Here is a 19,866-nt window from a genome sequence, read left to right on the forward strand (position 1 = left end):
TCGCTTTACTGTAAACAAGACACGTTAAGTTGTAGACAGGCACAATTGAAAGGCATAAAGCTTTCAGCCACAGCCTTCATCAGTAAAGAAGACACACACACCATTCAAATACACAATCAAGCATTCCGACCCGAGATACTGGAGTTGGTGGTCATCTGAGCATGAAGTGTGCTTGCTTGTGTGTATGAATGGTGTGTGTGTGTCTCTCTTTCACTGATGAAGGCTGAGGCCGAACGCTTTATGTAAGTGTCTTTTAATTCAGCTCGTCTGAAACTTCACGTGTCTTCTTTACAGTTAGTAGCAATCTGTTGTTTCCTACATTACAGATTTAAAGAATGTAGACTTTTAATTAATGTAGTTTTGGTTACAATAATGCTGTATATGGTTGTGTAATGTGTGTGTTGGATGCTTCAAACATGCATTTTGGTCAATTGTCAACTGTGAAGTTGTGTGCATACAATTAAAACTCAAACAGTTCTGCTGAATGCAAATGTTATCTAAGAATATTTGTTACATTTTTACTGAGCCCTGCTCATATTCTATGAACATTTACAAAATTTGTTCCATTTTTATACTTACAAATTCTGATTCACCCAAGTCTAATAATGCATCATTGTCAAATGTATGTCCTTCTACAGGCTGGGCTCTTAGTGCGCCTTTGATCTTTCGAAGGTGGCTACGAACTTTCGCTACTGTATCTCCTTCAGCTGCTTTCTTGAACGCTCTGTTAATTAAAAACAGGATGTTATTATGCTCAGATCAATACAATCTGCCCATAGAATGAGCTGGAATCAACAAAACTATTGCAGTTATGGTCTAATACCAAATAATCTCTCATAAATACGCCTTTGCTACATGGAGGAGCCAAAACATTATAACCACCTGCTTAACTGGGAGTTGGTCCATCTCTGGAATGCAATACAGTGGCAATTCTGCACAGAATGGACTCAAAAAGTCATTGATAAGTATTAGAAGTATGTGGCACAAAACAACTATGCACAATACACAAAATTCCAGTATAATAAGGGCCAGTCATTTGTGGCCATCGAGCTGGAACCTAATAGTGTCCCAAATGTGTTCAACCTAGTTCAGATCTGGCAAATTTGTTGATTAATATTCAACACAAGTTCACCATCATGTTCCTCAAACCAGTATAGATAGCACTATTTTGGCCTTCTGACACAGGTAGTTATGCAGCTGGAAGACATCACCGACATTGAGGATATATCGAACATGAAGAGATGCAGATCGCCAGCAATAATTTCATGTAGCCTACAGTTGTCGTCACACTTTTGGTTACTACCACAGGTCCCACGGAAGCCCGTAGCATAATACTGCTCTCACCAGCCTGTGTCCGTGGTGTGGTGCATGTTTCAAGCAGTCATTCATCTGGACGACAGCATCTCTGAACATGACCATTGACCTAGAGCAACAAGAATGTGATTCATCCAACAAAGCAATATGTTACTGCTAATCTACATTCCAATCTCAATAATCTGATGCCCCACTGCAATTGTACCAATTAAGTCGACATGGGAACAAATAAGGGTTGTTTATTGCAGACACACATCTTCAACCCTGTGCGCTGAATGGTATGCTCTGAAACATTTGTACCTGCACCAAGGCTGTACTCTGCCACAGATTGGCACCTACATTTCTAACAGGGAGGCCTCTGTTCTCCACGGGACGTGGGTGTCCGACACACTGTCACCTACTTGTGGTTTCACTGCTCTTCAACCACTTTCCATAGGTGTTCTCACACAGAAACATGCAAATAGTTTGCAATTTCCAAGATGCTCATTCCCATGTATTAGATGATAACAATCTGCCCTTTGTTAAGGTCACACATGCCAGAGGATTTTCTCATTTGCAGCCCATATCATCAATCATCACTAAAATTATTTCTTGTTTGTCCCTGCTCTACTTTTTTACTTTCCTTCTCACATCATATGCCAGCAGTGTTGCCAGGCAACATTCAGTCTCATGATGGGCTGTGGTCATAATGTTCTGGCTCATCAGTATGTTGGTCTGCAGTAATTTAAGAAAGTAAGTGCAAAGATTTATGTAATTTGTTTTGTGTCTGTTTCACAATTACCAGACCCTATGACAATGTAATGGCAGACTCCACGATACCAAAGAGGAAATTAGTAACTTAAAAATTGCTGTAAAGCTGAACTGATTTACTTTATTTGTAACATTATGTAATTCCATGTAGTAAGTACCGGAGAATGAACTTACAATAGAATAGCTATATTTCTGACAAATGAGACAGTCATCTAGTAACAAGTAACAACATAAGAAAAACTGGTGCAGGGCAGATACACACACAAAAATTAGAATACATAGAAAACAATCATACAACTTCGAGGCATGTTTAAGGAACACCATGAATTTAATTCCTAACATGAAAGATAAGCCAATGCCAGCATTCTGTCTCCACAGCCCAAACTATTTTCCTCAATGTTGCAATCCACTCTTAAACACATCAATAAAACATACCTTTACCGTGTAACTCTTCTGTATATCAGTATTGATACTGTAAAACCTATTGTATGCTTCAGTTCACTAAATACAACACTTTTGAGTGTGAGTTAATCTGTTATAAAACTATCGTCATCAGCATCTGTTCCAGTAAATCACTCTTGCCACTGTCACTGCAAATATGACCTAAGGCTGATGTGATGTCATGGTCCATACATTTAAATAAAGTGAGTAAAATTGAGAGAGAACATGTGGTGTCAATAAGTGAGACCACGACTACCATTTTCCACTGATTACTGTTATGTCAGAGATGGTCAATGAAAATTTTATTCTGCTCATTGTGCCACTGACTGTCCAATCTGGCTACTGTATTTGACCCTAACACGATTTTTTTTTCTTTTTCTTCCATCATCTAGAAGTTCACATCAACACATGTCATCCTGGAACGTAGGGCAATTACAGGAGGCATTATCCTAATACAATGATTTCACTCTTCATGAGAAATAAATAAGTCTTATAAATTGTTTCAAAAGTGTCTCATTAATGAGGCTTAATACTTAAGTTATGTCCCTTTCAAAAGTGGTCCTAAAATAAAATATTTTTTTCTTTCTCTACTGGCCTTCAAAATATAGAGGGCATTATACCAAATATAGCGAGATATTTCTGTTACATATTTCACTATTAAGGAGAGAAAAGAAACTGACCTGCACATTTTAACATATTTTCTATGTTGGCATGACCACAACAAAGTTTTCCAACTGAATGAATGGCAACAGACAATGCGTCTCCACAAACAATATCCAATATTATCTTGACGAACATGTTATGAAAGTGGTCAATTGTTTCTTTCCACTGGTTTCTTGACTCTTCTTTTTCCCATTGCCTCCTGAAGTCTTCCTTTCTACCCTTTCATATTTAAACGAGCCAGATTCACTTTAATATATTTTATGTTTCTCTTGTCTCTCCCTCTTCCAACTTTGACAGCCTTTCTTATGTCTACATCTACATCCATACTCCACAAGCCACCTGACGGTGTGTGGCGGAGGGTACCCTGAGTACCTCTATCGGTTCTCCCTTCTATTCCAGTCTCGTATTGTTTGTGGAGAGAAGGATTGTCGGTATGCTTCTGTGTGGGCTCTAATCTCTCTGATTTCATCCTCATGGTCTCTTCGTGAGATATACATAAGTGGAAGCAATATACAGCTTGACTCTTCGGAGAAGGTATGTTATCGAAACTTTAACAAAAGCCCGTACCGAGCTACTGAGCGTCTTTCCTGCAGTCTTCCACTGGAGTTTATCTATCATCTCCGTAACGCTTTCGCGATTACTAAATGATCCTGTAACGAAGCGCGCTGCTCTCCGCTGGATCTTCTTTATCTCTTCTATCAACCCTATCTGGTACGGATCCCATACTGCTGAGCAGTATTCAAGCAGTGGGCAAACAAGCGTACTGTAACCTACTCCCTTTGTTTTCGGATTGCATTTCCTTAGGATTCTTCCAATGAATCTCAGTCTGGCATCTGTTTTACCGAAGATCAACTTTATACGATCATTCAATTTTAAATCACTCCTAATGCATACTCCCAGATAATTTATGGAATTAACTTGTTCCAGTTGCTGACCTGCTATTTTGTAGCTAAATGATAAGGTATCTATCCTTCTATGTATTCACAGCACATTACACTTGAGATTGATGCAGATCCTCCTGCATTTCAGTACAATTTTCCATTGTTACAACCTCTCAATACACCACAGCATCAACTGCAAAAAGCCTCAGTGAACTTCTGATGTCATCCACAAGGTCATTTATGTATATTGTGAATAGCAACGGTCCTATGACACTCCCCTGCGGCACACCTGAAATCACTCTTACTTCGGAAGACTTCTCTCCATTGAGAATGACATGCTGCCTTCTGTTATCTAGGAACTCCTCAATCCAATCACACAATTGATCTGATAGTCCATATGCTCTTACTTTGTTCATTAAATGACTGTGGGGAACTGTATTGAACGCCTTGCGGAAGTCAAGAAACACAGCATCTACCTGTGAACCTGTGTCTATGGCCCTCTGAGTCTCGTGGACGAATAGCGCAAGCTGGATTTCACACAACCATCTTTTTCTAAACCCACGCTGATTCCTACAGAGTGGATTTCTAGTCTCCAGAAAAGTCATTATACTAGAACATAATACGTGTTCCAAAATTCTACAACTGATCGACGTTAGAGATATAGGTCTATAGTTCTGCACATCTGTTCAACGTCCCTTCTTGAAAATGGGGATGACCCGCGCCCTTTACCAATCCTTTGGAATGCTACGCTCTCCTAGAGACCTACAGTACACCGCTGCAAGAAGGGGGGGCAAGTTCCTTCGCGTACTCTGTGTAAAATCGAACTGGTATCCCATCAGGTCCAGCGGCCTTTCCTCTTTTGAGCGATTTTAATTGTTTCTCTATGCCTCTGTTGTCTATTTCAATATCTACCATTTTGTCATCTGTGCGACAATCTAGAGAAGGAACTACAGTGCGGTCTTCCTCTGTGAGACAGCTTTGGAAAAAGACATTTAGTATTTCGGCCTTTAGTCTGTCATCCTCTGTTTCAGTACCATTTTGGTCACAGAGTGTCTGGACATTTTGTTTTGATCCACATTCCACTTTGACATAAGACCAAAATTTCTTAGGATTTTCTGCCAAGTCAGTACATAGAACTTTACTTTCAAATTCATTGAACGCCTCTCACATAGCCCTCCTCACACTACATTTCACTCCATGTAATTTTTGTTTGTCTGCAAGGCTTTGGCTATGTTTATGTTTGCTGTGAAGTTACCTTTGCTTCCACAGCAGTTTTCTAACTCTGTTGTTGTACCACGGTGGCTCTTTTCCATCTCTTACGATCTTGCTTGGCACATACTCATCTAATGCATATTGTATGATGGTTTTGAACTTTGTCCACTGATCCTCAACACTATCTGTACTTGAGACAAAACTTTTGTGTTGAGCCATCAGGTACTCTGTAATCTGCTTTTTGTCACTTTTGCTAAACAGAAAAATCTTCCTACCTTTTTTAATATTTCTATTTAAAGCTGAAATCATCTTTTTTAATATTTCTTTTTAAAGCTGAAATCATCGAAGCAGTAACCACTTTATGATCGCTGATTCCCTGTTCTGCATTAACTGTTTCATATAGTTCGGGTCTGTTTGTCACCAGGAGGTCTAATATGTTATTGCCACGAGTCGGTTCGCTGTTTAACTGCTCAAGGTAGTTTTCAGATAAAGCACTTAAAAAAAAATTTCACTGCATTCTTTGTCCCTGCCACCGGTTACGAACGTTTGAGTCTCCCAGTCTATATCCGGCAAATTAAAATCTCCACCCATAACTATAACATGGTGGGGAAATCATCTCGAAATATTTTCCAAATTATCCTTCAGGTGCTCAGCCACAACGGCTGCTGAGCCAGGGGGCCTATAAGAGACATCCAATTACCATATCTGAGCCTGCTTTAACCGTGACCTTCACCCAAATTATTTTACATTTCGGATCTCCGTCAATTTCCTTCGATTCTATTGCACTTCTTATCACTATAAACACGCCTCCCCCTTCACTGTCCAGCCTGTCTCTGTGGTATACATTCCAATCTGAGTTTAGGATTTCATTACTGTTTACGTCTGGTTTCAGCCAACTTTCTGTCCCTAGTACTATATGGGCCGTTGTGACCGTTTATTAATGAGAGCAATTCTGGGACCTTTCTATAGACGCTCCTGCAGTTTGCTATTAGCACATTAATATTGTTATTCCCTGTTGCATTTTGCCTACTCCTACCTTGTCGCGTCTCAGGAGGCGTCTTGTCGGGCCTAGGGAGGGAATTCTCTAACCTAAAAAAAAAACCATGTGCACTCCACACGTACTCCGCTACCCTTGTAGCCGCTTCTGGCGTGTAGTGGATGCGTGACTTATTCAGGGGGACCCTACATTTCTCCACCCAATAGCGGAGGTCCACCCCAGATCTCCGCAGAATCGTCTGTGCCTCTGGTTTAAGCCTTCCACTCGGCTCCAAACCAGAGGACCATTATAGTATTGTTCGGTTCTGGGAACGATACTATAAATAGTTAGGTCTGATTCCACCCCGCGAGCGAGGCTTTCTGCCTTCACCAATTCCGCCAACCGCCTGTACGAACTGAGGATGACCTCCGAACCCAGACGGCAAGAGTCATTAGTGCCGACATGAGCAACAATTTGCAGTCGGGTGCACCCAGTGGTCTCTATCGCTGCCGACAGTGCCTCCTCCACATCACAGATGAGACCCCCCGGCAAGCAGACAGAGTGAACACTGGCCTTCTTCCCCGATCTTTCCACAATTTCCCAAAGGGGAAACTGATATCTTTAATTCTCTTTTCTAAATAGTGTTTTCTTTGGAGAATAGCATTCATCCAAAACTGATCACTTACTACTAATTTGCAGCAGGTACAACAGTGTTTGAATCTTGGTTGTTACTCCATTGTTAATGGCAAGTGGTTCTCTACACCTTCTCTCTCATCTGATCTGGATTTTTGGAGCAATTTTCTTTCTTCCCGTATCTGTATATCTCACTAATTGTTTGCATCCTTTCCTTTATATAAATAACTTTAAAAAGCTGCAATATGGAGAGAGACATCTATGTTTTCTAATTTACTCACTTTTGCCTTGATTAAGTATTAACTGTGAATGATTTAAGCATTTCTGAAACAAAATTTCCAGGAGAGCACATCTCACAAATATTAGCACAAACAACATTATTTGAAACAACAAATTTAATATAACTGAAGAAGCAGTAACTACCCTGTTAGTTTGATTATGTTACATTTATCTTGAGTAAGTGCAGATAGTTTACATCAATTTAAAAATAATTAACATTAATGCATTTTCTAACAGCTGTTTAACATAGGCTTTGGCATTTACTAACACCCCTAAAGGTTCTTTTTCACGATACAACCTATGGGACATGATGGATGAATGAAGGAAGGAAGGAAGGAAGGAAGGAAGGAAGGAAAGAAAGAAAGAAAGAAAGAAAGAAAGAAATAATGAATGAATCCTTGGAACAGCTACTGAATTATTTAAGCAAACTAAAAATAATGAAATGAAAGCCTGATCAAACAAGTACCATAGACAAAAAACACACATCTGCCTTTCCGAGGTCAACATTTCTTTGTAAATACAAACAAAATACTATTTACCATTGGACTGTGAAGTCTATCGATCTGTTTCATTACATTAAACTTACTATAGAGTTATTACTTTTTCTCTACAGTGAATCCTCACATTAATTTTTTCCTTAAAAAAGTATTTACAATACACTGCTGATGCAGCCACTCAATGTTAATGGAATGTTTGTTATTGAAGTTAATGTTGTTGATATCTTTAATTGTTTATACTATTTTAACAACATTAAGCTAAACTGATTTACAAACATCATACAGCAATTTGACTCACTTGGCCAAGAAGAAAATCAAAGTTTTCACCACACTGATGATACAGCAAAGAGTCACAAAAAATATTCCCATAAAGCAACATTTGCAGCTGCAGTTTCCCTGACAAAAGTAAGTTGTTTATTTAAAACAACAGTCATGCATATATAGACACACACACCACTGTGGCAACAACAATGATTGTTAACATGCATTTGGAAGGGCTGACTAGAGAGTGGTAACTCATGTAGAGAAAAGAGAGAATGGAAAAAAATTCAGAAACAGGTGAAGGGCAGACAGATTATTCTCAGATATCTCCTCCACCCTTCTGCCCTGATTCTGTCATTTTTCACACTATGTTTCTCCTGACCTGACAATATAACAACCCCCCCCCCCCCCCCAAAAAAAAAAAAAAGAGAGAGAGAGAGAATTTTTGTATTTACACTAAATAGAAAGGGTGCACGGCAGTGTAATTTTCTGCACATTATATCATACATCTACAAGTGACTGATGACCTTGCACATCATATGCTCATTTCTTATTCTAAAAGTTACTATAACACTGTCATATAACTGCAAAGATTTAACTACAGTTAACTGCACATGCAGAATTACACCATACAAATACGGCAGACAAATTATTACAAATGAACCCAAAAGCCTAACTAGAAACACAGCAAGAGACATTGATAAAACACACAATTATAAAAATGCATACAAGAAATAAATTTAAGTAAAGACCCCTTACACATTATTTTATTGGATGACAATAAAAGAAGCAAGCAAGGGTAGACAGTGGGAACATTCCTTGCTAGAAGAAATATGTCAGTAAACAAAGGTCTTAATTTGTGGAAGAAACTGCTCAAACTGTACAGTTGGAGCACAATATCATATGGAAGTAAATATAGGACTGTGGGAAAAACATAAAAAGGAGGGCAGCACACGTACCAGTAAATCAAAGACACAAAAGCCATTAATAAGTACTCTCACTTATCAAAAAAGAAAATATAAGTGCCTAAGAATGAGATATAAAGCCAACAGTAAATTTCACTTAGGAATGAAATTAACTAGAACTGCAAACAGGTTAAATTAAAGGTGATAAGAGAGACATGTAAAGATACTGGGAAAGAGATGATCATACAAAAAAAATCAGCACTGTCTAGAGGAAGTTTCAATATAACGTCAGAGAAGTAATAAGTGAAAGATTTAATCTACTTTGAGTAGTTGTGAAACCTTTGTTAAATGTTCAAGAACAGGGACACGCTTAACGTAAAAGTGGAAATGACACAGCAGCAAAAGAACTGAAAGAATTATTCCATCTAGTAAACAAGAACGTGCAGTACAACCTAACTGAAAAAGATATCAGAATTACACTGGTACATGTGAAAACAACTTTCTTCACTAAAATACATTTCTGTGAGAGTACAACAGAAAAAACGCAAATAAAACACAAACTGTGATGACTGTAGAGGGGGAGAAATTAGAACATTTAGTAGCGGTCCTATTTAAGAATGCTACATATTATGTTGACAGATGAGGTATGAGAGACAGAAGTAAGGTACGAAGTCTATGGAATACCTTGACCAGCAGAAAAGACTGGCAGAAGGAACATCAGTTATAGCACCCAGAGTTCACTTTGTGGTGGAAAGAGCTTTAGTGAAAGAAAAAAAATTTAAGGGTGGGCAGAGATTGAAGGAAACAATACAGATTACAGCCATTTTTTGTGTGAAGCAGTTGTGTAGAGATGATTAGCACAAGGAGGAAAAATATTAAGGAGGCTCACCGGAGAAAAAATCAGTCACCTGGTGCAATACAAAGATGAATCATTAAGCCTTTACAGATGGTACAGGACTGAGTTATCTGCTCAACTGCAGGCATACTGTCTCTACGCGAGTATATGGAAGTAGTTGGATGTGGTGGTGTTTCGCGGTACACTGTTCAAACTGTCTACAAGCGGTGGTGTAGCCACATGGCCATGAGATATGGTGTCAGAAGTGTGGACAGACAAAGATCCTGACAGAGAGAGATAGGAGACGCATTTCATGACTTGTGACACAAAATCACTTCCAAACCTGACAGGAATTGCTGCATGCAGTGAATAAAGGTCCAGCACCACCTGTTAGCAGTACAACATTGAGACAGGAACTGCACACAATGAACATTTGTAGTCAGCCACCTTGTAAGAGTACATTGCTCACACAGGCACATAAAGATAGTTCAAATGGCTCTGAGTGTTATGGGACTTAACTTCTGAGGTCATCAGTCCCCTAGTACTTAGAACTACTTAAACCTAACTAACCTAAGGACATCACACACATCCATGCCCAAGGCAGGATTCAAACCTGTGACCGTAGCGGTCACACGGTTCCAGACTGTAGCGCTTAGAACCGCTTGGCCACTGCGGCACATAAAGATGCCAACAGTAAAGTTCATCAGGCTGTAAGAATATGTGACTGGTTTCCGGAACACTCCCCCTCCCTATTACATCGTGATGACCTGCAAAAGTATCTGATTTGAACTCCATAGAAAATTTGTGGGACATCTTAGAACAGCGGGTAAAATGCTAATATCAGCATCCCCACAATTTTGTGGAATTGTGCGATCAAATCCCCAGCAAGTGGCTTAACCTGGATGTGATTTACTTACACAACCCTGTGGACTCAATTCCTAACTGAATCCAGGTTGTTACAAAGTTTAGGGTGGAATTACAAGATATTAAATGGAACTTGTAATGATTTCTCTAGGGGTGACTTATTTTTTGTCAGGTGAGCTGCAATAAAACACTGTTTTAATGGATGCTGGACACAGTGTACATTCAGCACTAGTAGTAATTGAGGAAAATTAAAGACTTTTGAGTTTTACAAACTTCAGACTGAGGATGAGCACTTCAGTGATTTTAATGAGGACAATCGAAATATGTTTTTATGGAACTTTTTAGAATAATTATAATGTTTCTGATGGTAAATAGAAAAAAATAGAACAATAATGGAAATTTCACAGTAGAAATGATGATAAAAAATATGGAAGGCCACTATTCACTTACAGGTAAATGATGTGTAACGCACAGAAAAACAAAACACAAAATTTATTTTTTACTTCTTCAGCACTGCTGTAACTCCTTTCAAGAGACATGATCTTAGGATCAAGTGTAGTGCAAGTGCATGAAGAACACGCAAAGCTTGAACACGGTCAGGTACATGCATATAATTTAGGCTATCACTTGCAGGTGAGAGTCACATAGATCACTCATAATTGAACAAACTACACAATTTGGCTCATTCTTCTGAACAGATTTTATATATACACTAAAGCAAGTTCATGGTTTTTCTGAGAGTTTTCAGATACTCGTCATTTATTCCAATACAATTTGGATATATCTAGTGATAAGCAACAAAACTATTAACAGCTGATAAAAAAAACTGCAAGGACAAAACAGCATGCATAACTGTAATACACCATTTATAACATCAAAAATTCATCTAAATATTGAAATGAGGTGTATTTCATTGTACATTATAACTTCTCAGTACCTTCCCTTTGCTGGTGATCCTTGCTGCATTGGGGAACTGAATAAAAAATGATGGTTAAGACAAAATATACTGCCTATAATAAATAAGGTAATAATGGAGATCAGAGAGTACAATGACATATAACAAAGTATAGTGAATATTTAGACACATAGTGAATATTTAGACACACAATATACTGACGAAAGGCATAAAACCAAATCACATTGTCAACAAAAAGACATAAACTTTGGAGAGCACTATGAAAGAATTGTATGGTCGATCAAAACGTGAAAAGTGTGAGAGAGGGAAGGAAGGCAGCTGACAGATTCCTCATGTTTTCTGTACAGGAAGGAAGATTAGGGTTAAATATCACACCAGTTTTGAGGGATTCAAAGATGGAGCTAAATCTTGAATCAGAAAAGGAAACTGGCCATGTTCTCTTCAAGGGAGTCATCCTAGTACCTGTCTAAAATTGCTTAGGAAGATCACAAGAACCCTAGATCAGCATAGCCAGATGGGAATTTGAATAGCCATTTTTCCCAAATGTGAGCAGAGCGTGCTAGCTACTGAATCACCTTGCTCAGTATGTGTTCTATGGGATAAAATTTGTGAGATATTGTTAACTACACTATTCTACAGATAATACACTACTCCAATAATTATCTAGCTTAACAAACAGATATGTCTCTCAGTTTCACAGATGGATGGGAAGTAATGTGTATCGAAGACACTTTTGCCAACCACTACAACTTTATTATTAAGACTGCTTTTCACTTGTTCTGTTGGGAATTAATACTGTGCCAGTTGTCCAATTGGGAAGTATGCACAGTTCAATGAGCTATCTGGTTTTCTCCTTGTAACTGAATGACTGTATGTGTACAGGTTTTTAGCTGAGTTTACAATCTCATTTTTGCATGTATTTCAAGACTGACAGTGTGAACAGTAAAAGTAACTACACACAATACAGTTGAGGTGCCCCAAGATGGGTTGCAGTGCTGGGATAACTCAGCTATGTGTGTTTGGTTATTTGCTACAGTATAATTTAAACTAGTTGTCACTTAAAGTTTAAGGTCCAAAGTAACGGCATTGTCATATCAAGTACAGTCTGCAGGCAGCTGCAACAGTGCTTCACTCTCCACTGTGATAGGAAACTGCTTTAAAGCCTTTAGCTTTCAAAAAAATCAAGTAAAAAATGTCTAATCCACATAAGATGTATATATCTATAGTGCCTCTCATCATGTCAAATCTCTGCTCTTAGTTTTAATTAGAGAAAAGTTACATTAATTTTTTCTAAAACAGATTAAATTTTCCCATCCAGCGTCAAACTTATCATGTTGTATCTGGAAAACTATTGCTCCCATACCAATACTTCCCCCATCGTTGATAATTATCAAAATATCTCACTCAGCAATGAATCTCTTAAAATTTTTGTGCGCAATGCATTTTTTATAAACATGCTTCTGAAAACCGCATTTTTAAGCAATTGTGTCAGTTTTTCATGTATAACAAGTATGAAGTTTAATGTCTCTATCTCCCACAAAACAGTGTAAAAGTTCTGAAATTTAAGTATAGTATCACTCTACGTGGCATCTCTAAGCTCACCATTTTTTTTTTTTTAATTCTCATTAGGGCCAGAGTTACATTGGCTATTGAAATAGGAGAAATTTTTTTAAAATGTGTCCCAGATTCACTCAAGTTTCATCAAGCCAAACAATATTTTCAAAATGTGTTCTCAGCAATTCCCTAAGAAAGCAGCAATGCCAGGCAACAACATCTTGGCATCAGATATCTGGGTGGGGACTAGTCAGGAAGATGTTATAATCAGGAAAAACAAAACTGGCATTTAGGAGTTTGGGGCATGGAATGTTAGGTCCCCAGGTGGATAGGTTAGAGAATTTAGAAAGGGAAATGGAAACGTTGACATCAGATATAACAGAAATAAGTGAAATGTGGTGGCAGAACAGAGCTTCTGGTCAGGTCAGAACAGAGTTACCAACACAAATCAAACAGGCAGTAGTAGGCCAAAACATGAATAAGAAAACAGCAATGTGGGTATGCTAGTATGAACAACAAAGCGAAAAAATTATCATAGTTACAATAGACACAGAGCAAGTACCCACCACAGTAGCACAAGTTTATTTGCCAACTAGTTCCAGAGATAAAGATTAGATTGAAAAAAAGTATCACGAGATAAAAAGAAATGGTTGAGATAGTTAAAGGAAATTAAAATTTAATTATGTTGGGAACAAACTTGGTAGCAAGAAAAGTAACAGAAGGGAAACTAGTAGAATATGAAATGCGGAAGGGAATGGAGGAGGAACCACTTGGTTGGTACATCCCATAAATGTTCTATGGGTTTCATGTTGGGTGATTTGGGTGGCCGAATCATTTGCTTGAATTGTCGAAAACATTCTCCAAATGAAATGAGAACAACTGTAGCCCGATGACATGGTGTAGTGAAATATGAAGTCCATGAATGGCTGCATATGATATCCAAGTAGCTGAATGTAACCATTTCCAGTCAATGACTGGTTCACTTTGACTACAGGATCCAGTCCTTTCTTTGTGAACACAGCTCACACCATTATGGAGCCACCACCAGCTTGCACAGTTCCTTACTGACAACTTGGGTGCATGGCTTCATGGGGTCTGCATCACATTCATACCCTACCATCAGCTCTTATCCACTGAGACTGAGAATCATCTAACTTGGCCACAGTTTATCAGTTGTCTACGGTCCAACTGAGATGGTCACAAGCTCTGGAGAGGTGCTACAGGTGATTTCGTGCTGCTTGCAAAGGCATTTGCATCAGTCATCTGCTGCCATAGCCCATTATTGCCAAATTTCATTGCACTGTCCTAATAAATAAATTAGTTGTATGTACCATATTGATTCCTGCAGTTATTTCATGCAGTGTTGCTTGTCTGTTAGCACTGACAACTCAATGCAAACACAGATTTTCTGTTGTTAAGAGAAAGCCATCTGCTGCTGTGTTGTCCATGGTGATGGTGAGCAGTATTGCCTAAAGTACGGTTCTCTTGACACTATGGATCTCAGATTATTATTCCCTACTGTCCCATGCACTTACCTCCAACTACCATTCCACATTCAAAATCTGTTAATTCCTATTGTGCAGCCATAATCACATTGGATACCTTTTCACATGAATCACCTGAATACAAATGACACCTACGCCAATGCACTGTCCTTTTATACCTTGTGTGCGCAATACTACCACCATCTGTATATACGTATATTGTTATCCCATGACGTCCGTCACCTCAGTGTTTGTAAGACAGGGCAACACCCTCAGACTTGATGAAAAATGTAACATTTCTAATTCTAAAGAAGGCAGGTGCTGACAGGTGAATACCAATACACCATTAGTTTTGTAAGTTGTGGTTGCAAAATATTGCCATGAATTAGTTACAGAAGAGTGGAAAAACTGGTAAAAGCTGACCATGGAGAAGATGAGTTTGGGTTCTGGAGAAATGTAAGAACATGTGAGGTAATGTCTTTGAAATTTTGAATGTCACAGGGATAAATACAGGGAACAAAAGGTTATTTACAGCTTTTATATGAACAAGACTGCAGTTGCAAGAGTTGAAGGACATGAAAAGTAAGCAGTAGTTGAAGAGGGAGGAGATATGGTTGTAGTTTATCTCTTACATTATTTAATCTGTACAATGAGTAAGCAGTGAAGGAAATCAAATACAAAATTTGGAGAAGCAAATGAAGTTCAGGGAGAAGCAATAAAATCTTTGAGGTTCACTGAGAGCATTATCCGAGACAGCAAAGAACTTAGAACTGTTAAATAGACTGGATGTTGCCTTGAAAAGGGACTGTAAGATCAACATCGACAAAAACAAAACAAGGGTAACGGAATGTAGTCCCATTAAACAAGGCGATGCTAAGGAAATTAGATTAGGAAACGAGACTTTACAACAGAAAGCTGAGTTTTGCTGTTTTGACAACAAAGCAAATGATGATGCCTGAAGTAAAGAGGATGTAAAATGTAGACTGGCAACAATAGAAAAAATTATTTCTGAAAAAGAGGATTTTGTTAACATCTGATGTCAATTTAAATGTTAAGTCTGAAGATATCTGTCAGGAGTGTAGCCTTGTATAGAAGTGAAATAGGGACAGTTCAAAATATAAGCTTTTGAAATGTGGCACAATGAAAGAATCCTGAAGATTAGATGGGAGGTTCAAATAACCAATGAGGAGGTACTGAATCAAATTTGCAACAAAAAAGGCATAGCTTGATTAAAAGAAGTGCTAGTTGATAGGACACATCAACGACCATTCAGTTGGATAATGGGGAGAAGTGTGGGAGACCTAGGCATGAATGCAGCTGTTAGGTTCAAAAGGATGTTGTTTGTGCAGCAGTTATTCAGAAATAAAGAGTTTTGTAGATGCACAAGTAACTTCAGGTGTGCCCCAGAGAAGAGTGTTGGGACCTTTGCTTTTCATGTTTTATATTAAGGACCTTGCAGAAAATATTAACAGTAATATCAGGCTTTTAGCAGATGATGATGTAATCTATAATGAAGTAATGTTTAAATAAGCTGCATAAATATTCAGTCAGATCTTGATAAGATTTCAAAGTGGTGTAGGGCTTTGCAGCTTTCTCTAAATGTTTAGATATGTAAAATAGTGCACTTCACAAATCGAAAAAACATAGTATCCTATGATTATAAGTCCAATGAATCACTGCTGGAATTGGCCAACCCACACAAATACAAGAGTGTAACACTTTGTAGGGATATGAAATGGAAATTCACATAGATTCAGTCAAGGGTAAAGCAGGTAGTAGATTTCAGTTTAGTGATAGAATACTGGGGACGTGCAATCTATCTACACATGAGATTACTTACAAATCACTCTCGTGATCGCTTCTAGGATATTGCTCAAGTGTGTGGGACACGTACCAGTAGGACTAACAGGGGATATTGAACACATACCGAGAAGAGCAGCACAAATAGTCACAGGTTTGTTTGATCTGTGACAGATAGTCACAGAGATAATGAAAGAACTCAACTGGAAGACCCTTGAAGATAAACATAAAATATTGCGAGAAAGTCTATTTACAAAATTTCTAGAATCGGCTTTAAATGATTACTCTAGGAATACACAATGGCCTCCTATGTATCACTCACATGACAATGACAAGATTAGAATAATTAGAAGAATGAATGCACAGAGGCAGTCAATCAATCATTCTTCCCAAATTCCCCACAAGGATGTAACAGGAAGAAACCCTAAAAACTGATACAATGGAACATACTCTTGCCATGCACCGCATGGTGGTTTGCAGAGTATAAATGTAGATGTAGAAATCAAACAATGGAAAATCCGCAATGGAATCTAACAGTATTAGGAGAAGGAAAGTTGCTACTCACCATACAGTGCACATGCCGAGACACAGATAGGCACACAAAAAATCTCTCACAATTAAAGTGTGGTTTCAGTTACAGGAGACTGCAGCCTTGTGTGGGAATTTCGTGTGTGTGTGTGTGTTTGTGTGTGTGTGCGTGTGTGTGTGTTTTTTTTTTTGTGTGTGTGTGTGTGGGGGGGGGGTGCGCCCCCTCATGTGTCTATTGTTGATGAGGGCCTTACTGGCTGAAAGCTTTAATTGTTGTCAAATTCTTTTGTGTTGTGGCTATCTGTGACTTAGCATCTTCACTATATGGTGAGTAGTGACTTTCCTTCTCATAATAACACAGATGTAGATAGACCAGCAAGGAGAGCTGCATCAAACCAGTCTTCAGACTGAAGACCACAACTACTAAATGAAGGCTACTGTCCAAAACCTAAGCTTTAAGTCTCAAATCTTATTTACGTATCTGCTGACTGACAAATCCATCAACTTATCAACTTTAAGGTTTATAAATTATAGAGTGCAAGAATCAGTTGTCCTTTTTTGCAGCTTTTATCTGGAAAATCCAGATTTTGACTAGTGTCCAGCCATTATCAATGCACTATTTTCTAGTTTCAATGCATGTCCTTTCAAAGAACTGTCACCGACGCCCGAACAGCAGGGAATGGACATGCATTGAGACTTTTCTAGTCTGAATGCATGTCCATTCCCTGCTGTTCGGGCGTCAGTGACAGTTCTTCGAAAGAACATGCATTGAAACTAGAAAACAGTGCATTGATAATGGCAAAGCACTGGCTAAAATCTGGATTTGCCAGATAAAAGTTGCTAAAAAGAATGACTGAATGCCGTGCTCTATAATTTATAAGTCAGATCACAGTCTCTGAGGGCACCCACACTCCTAATGGGAGGTAACCTGATAAACTTTAAGGTTAGTGTTCGGTTTCGCTCTTTATGATCTGTCCACAACTTTCAAAACAAATGTAGCAGTAATGCTGATATTTGCAGCCATTCTTCCTCAGTTACAACTTCAATTACATTCACCATCTAGATGAGGACAGATTTATCAGTCTTCTGCAAGAGAATGGTAATTTTTTTTACTTAACGTGCTTATTCATGTTACACATTATCAGAGATTTTTTTTATTCTTTTGGTGTGTGCACAGACTCTTCTGTAGGCACTGACTGCACACAGTAGAGATTTCATTTAATAGTATGCCATACTTATGCATTTCAGTTCGCCCTCCTTGTTCCACACTGCACTTGGCCTTGCCAACTTGCTGTAATCAACCCTGCAGCAATTTAACAAGGCCATAGTGAGGGATCTGAAATGATATGTTCATATATGGAATAATTCACAGCGGAAACTCCAGGTTGGAATAGCAACAGTATTCGGAAAAGGACAGATTGCTACTGTAAAGATGACATACTGAGTTGCACGGAGGCACAATGAAAAGACTGTAACAGTCTTTTTATTGTATCTGTCTGCAACTCAGTATGCCATCTTTAAGGTGAGTATCAATCTACCCTTTTCCTAATATTGTTGAATAATTCACAGCATCATTTATATTATATGAAAGTTATGCTCAGAGGCACTGCTATGGTCAGCGAAAGAAGTTGATAAATGTCTGTACTCTTACAATCTAATTACTCCCTGTACATAAATAATTGAAGTTCTACACCGTAAAAATTCAGAAAACACTCGAGTGAAAGCCTAGAGGCCACAAACACATAAAACTAGGATTGCTCTTTGTAATAATTATGAAAACTGCCATTCTGCTGAATGAATGATTTACTTATCTATAATTAGTTCTGAAACCAAGCAACACTTGACAGAAGAAGTACATGTTGCCAATTGAAGGTGTTTTTGAGATCTAGAACTAATTATGCATAAATAAATTGTTCACTGAACACAACTGTAAGTAGTAACAATGTTTTTCATATTGCTCTACTTCTAAATATTTGTGGCAATGGCACTATGAAGAAATTGTTCATTAATTTTGCTCCCTCTAAGGAAATCTGTAAAATATTTTACTCATTACAAACTGAATAGTATTTGTTAACATAACTAATAATTATCTATCATGTTGCCCCAATTACGGGACACAATATTTGTTACCTAAAAAACACAAAGAGCTAAACAAACAGCAACTTAAAATTCTTTATATTATACGTAACTGCCACAGAAGTTTGAATAAAAGTAATTCTGCAAGAAAATGGTAGACAGTACAAACAAAGCAATGCAAAAAATTTACCCTCATGTTTCTGATACAGAAAAATTATAGGACACTGATTTGCAGTAGCCAAGTAACTAGTTAGATACTAGTTTAGTTGGCAGCTGGAAAGACAATGATTAGCAATTAATGAGAAATCACATGACATTTGACATACAACATTGTTCAAAACATTTACAACAGTTTTCAAAACATTTAACAAGAAAATTTCTGAAAGTGTTGACACACATTTAAAAAGAAAAGTAAGAAAGGCTGAGAAATCTCTTCCACAGAGTATATGTTTACCTCCAGCTGTTACATGCACTTACAAGTGACCTAGCATGTTCTCTATGATGTGGTTTTGTAGCTCTTTCGGCAAGTCATCCCATTCTTGAGACATAACTTTGACAAAAGCTTGGAGATTCTTTGGGCCATAGTTTCTCAACTCAATACATCCATGACCTGCCCTCTACTAATCAGATCTAGAAGACTTGTCTGGTCAGTATATGGTACATAACTTCATTTGTGAGAAATTAAACACCCAAGCAGCTCAATGTGCAGATGTTTTCCAGTCCATGAAAACGAAGTTTGTACAAATACCACCTATGAAAAATCTTACATGTGGTTGCAGTACCTCAGAGCTGTAAAACTGAATGCCATCAATACATGTCCAATCACCAATGAAGATACGAAGTATCATTTGCTCATCTAATATGATGTCTTCCTACATCAGAACCCACTCAACAGCAAACTGGTGCTCCTGTGATTTTACTTTTAGAGGCACCACCCAATGTCACTATGGAAACCAAGTAGCTGGTGTAACATTACTGTTGGCCGTAATGGTGCCAC

At 38.2% G+C, this 19,866-nt stretch overlaps 1 protein-coding gene across 2 annotated transcripts in view; it reads right to left on the reverse strand.

Moving 5' to 3' along the window:
• The window catches only part of LOC126334536 (sorting nexin-14-like), a 212,843-nt gene that overhangs the window by 93,906 nt on the left and 99,071 nt on the right, over positions 1–19,866 (reverse strand). The window contains exons 11-12 of one of the 2 annotated variants that reach the window (XM_049996892.1): positions 11,449–11,484; positions 580–724 (exon numbers count right to left, since the gene is read on the reverse strand). In XM_049996892.1, the coding sequence (XP_049852849.1) occupies positions 580–724; positions 11,449–11,484 (181 nt within the window). The remainder of the gene's footprint in view (positions 1–579; positions 725–11,448; positions 11,485–19,866) is intronic. The other variant, XM_049996893.1, reaches the window with a different exon arrangement.

Source organism: Schistocerca gregaria, chromosome 2 (genome assembly GCF_023897955.1).
Source record: "Schistocerca gregaria isolate iqSchGreg1 chromosome 2, iqSchGreg1.2, whole genome shotgun sequence".
Classification (NCBI taxonomy): Eukaryota; Metazoa; Arthropoda; class Insecta; order Orthoptera; family Acrididae; genus Schistocerca; species Schistocerca gregaria.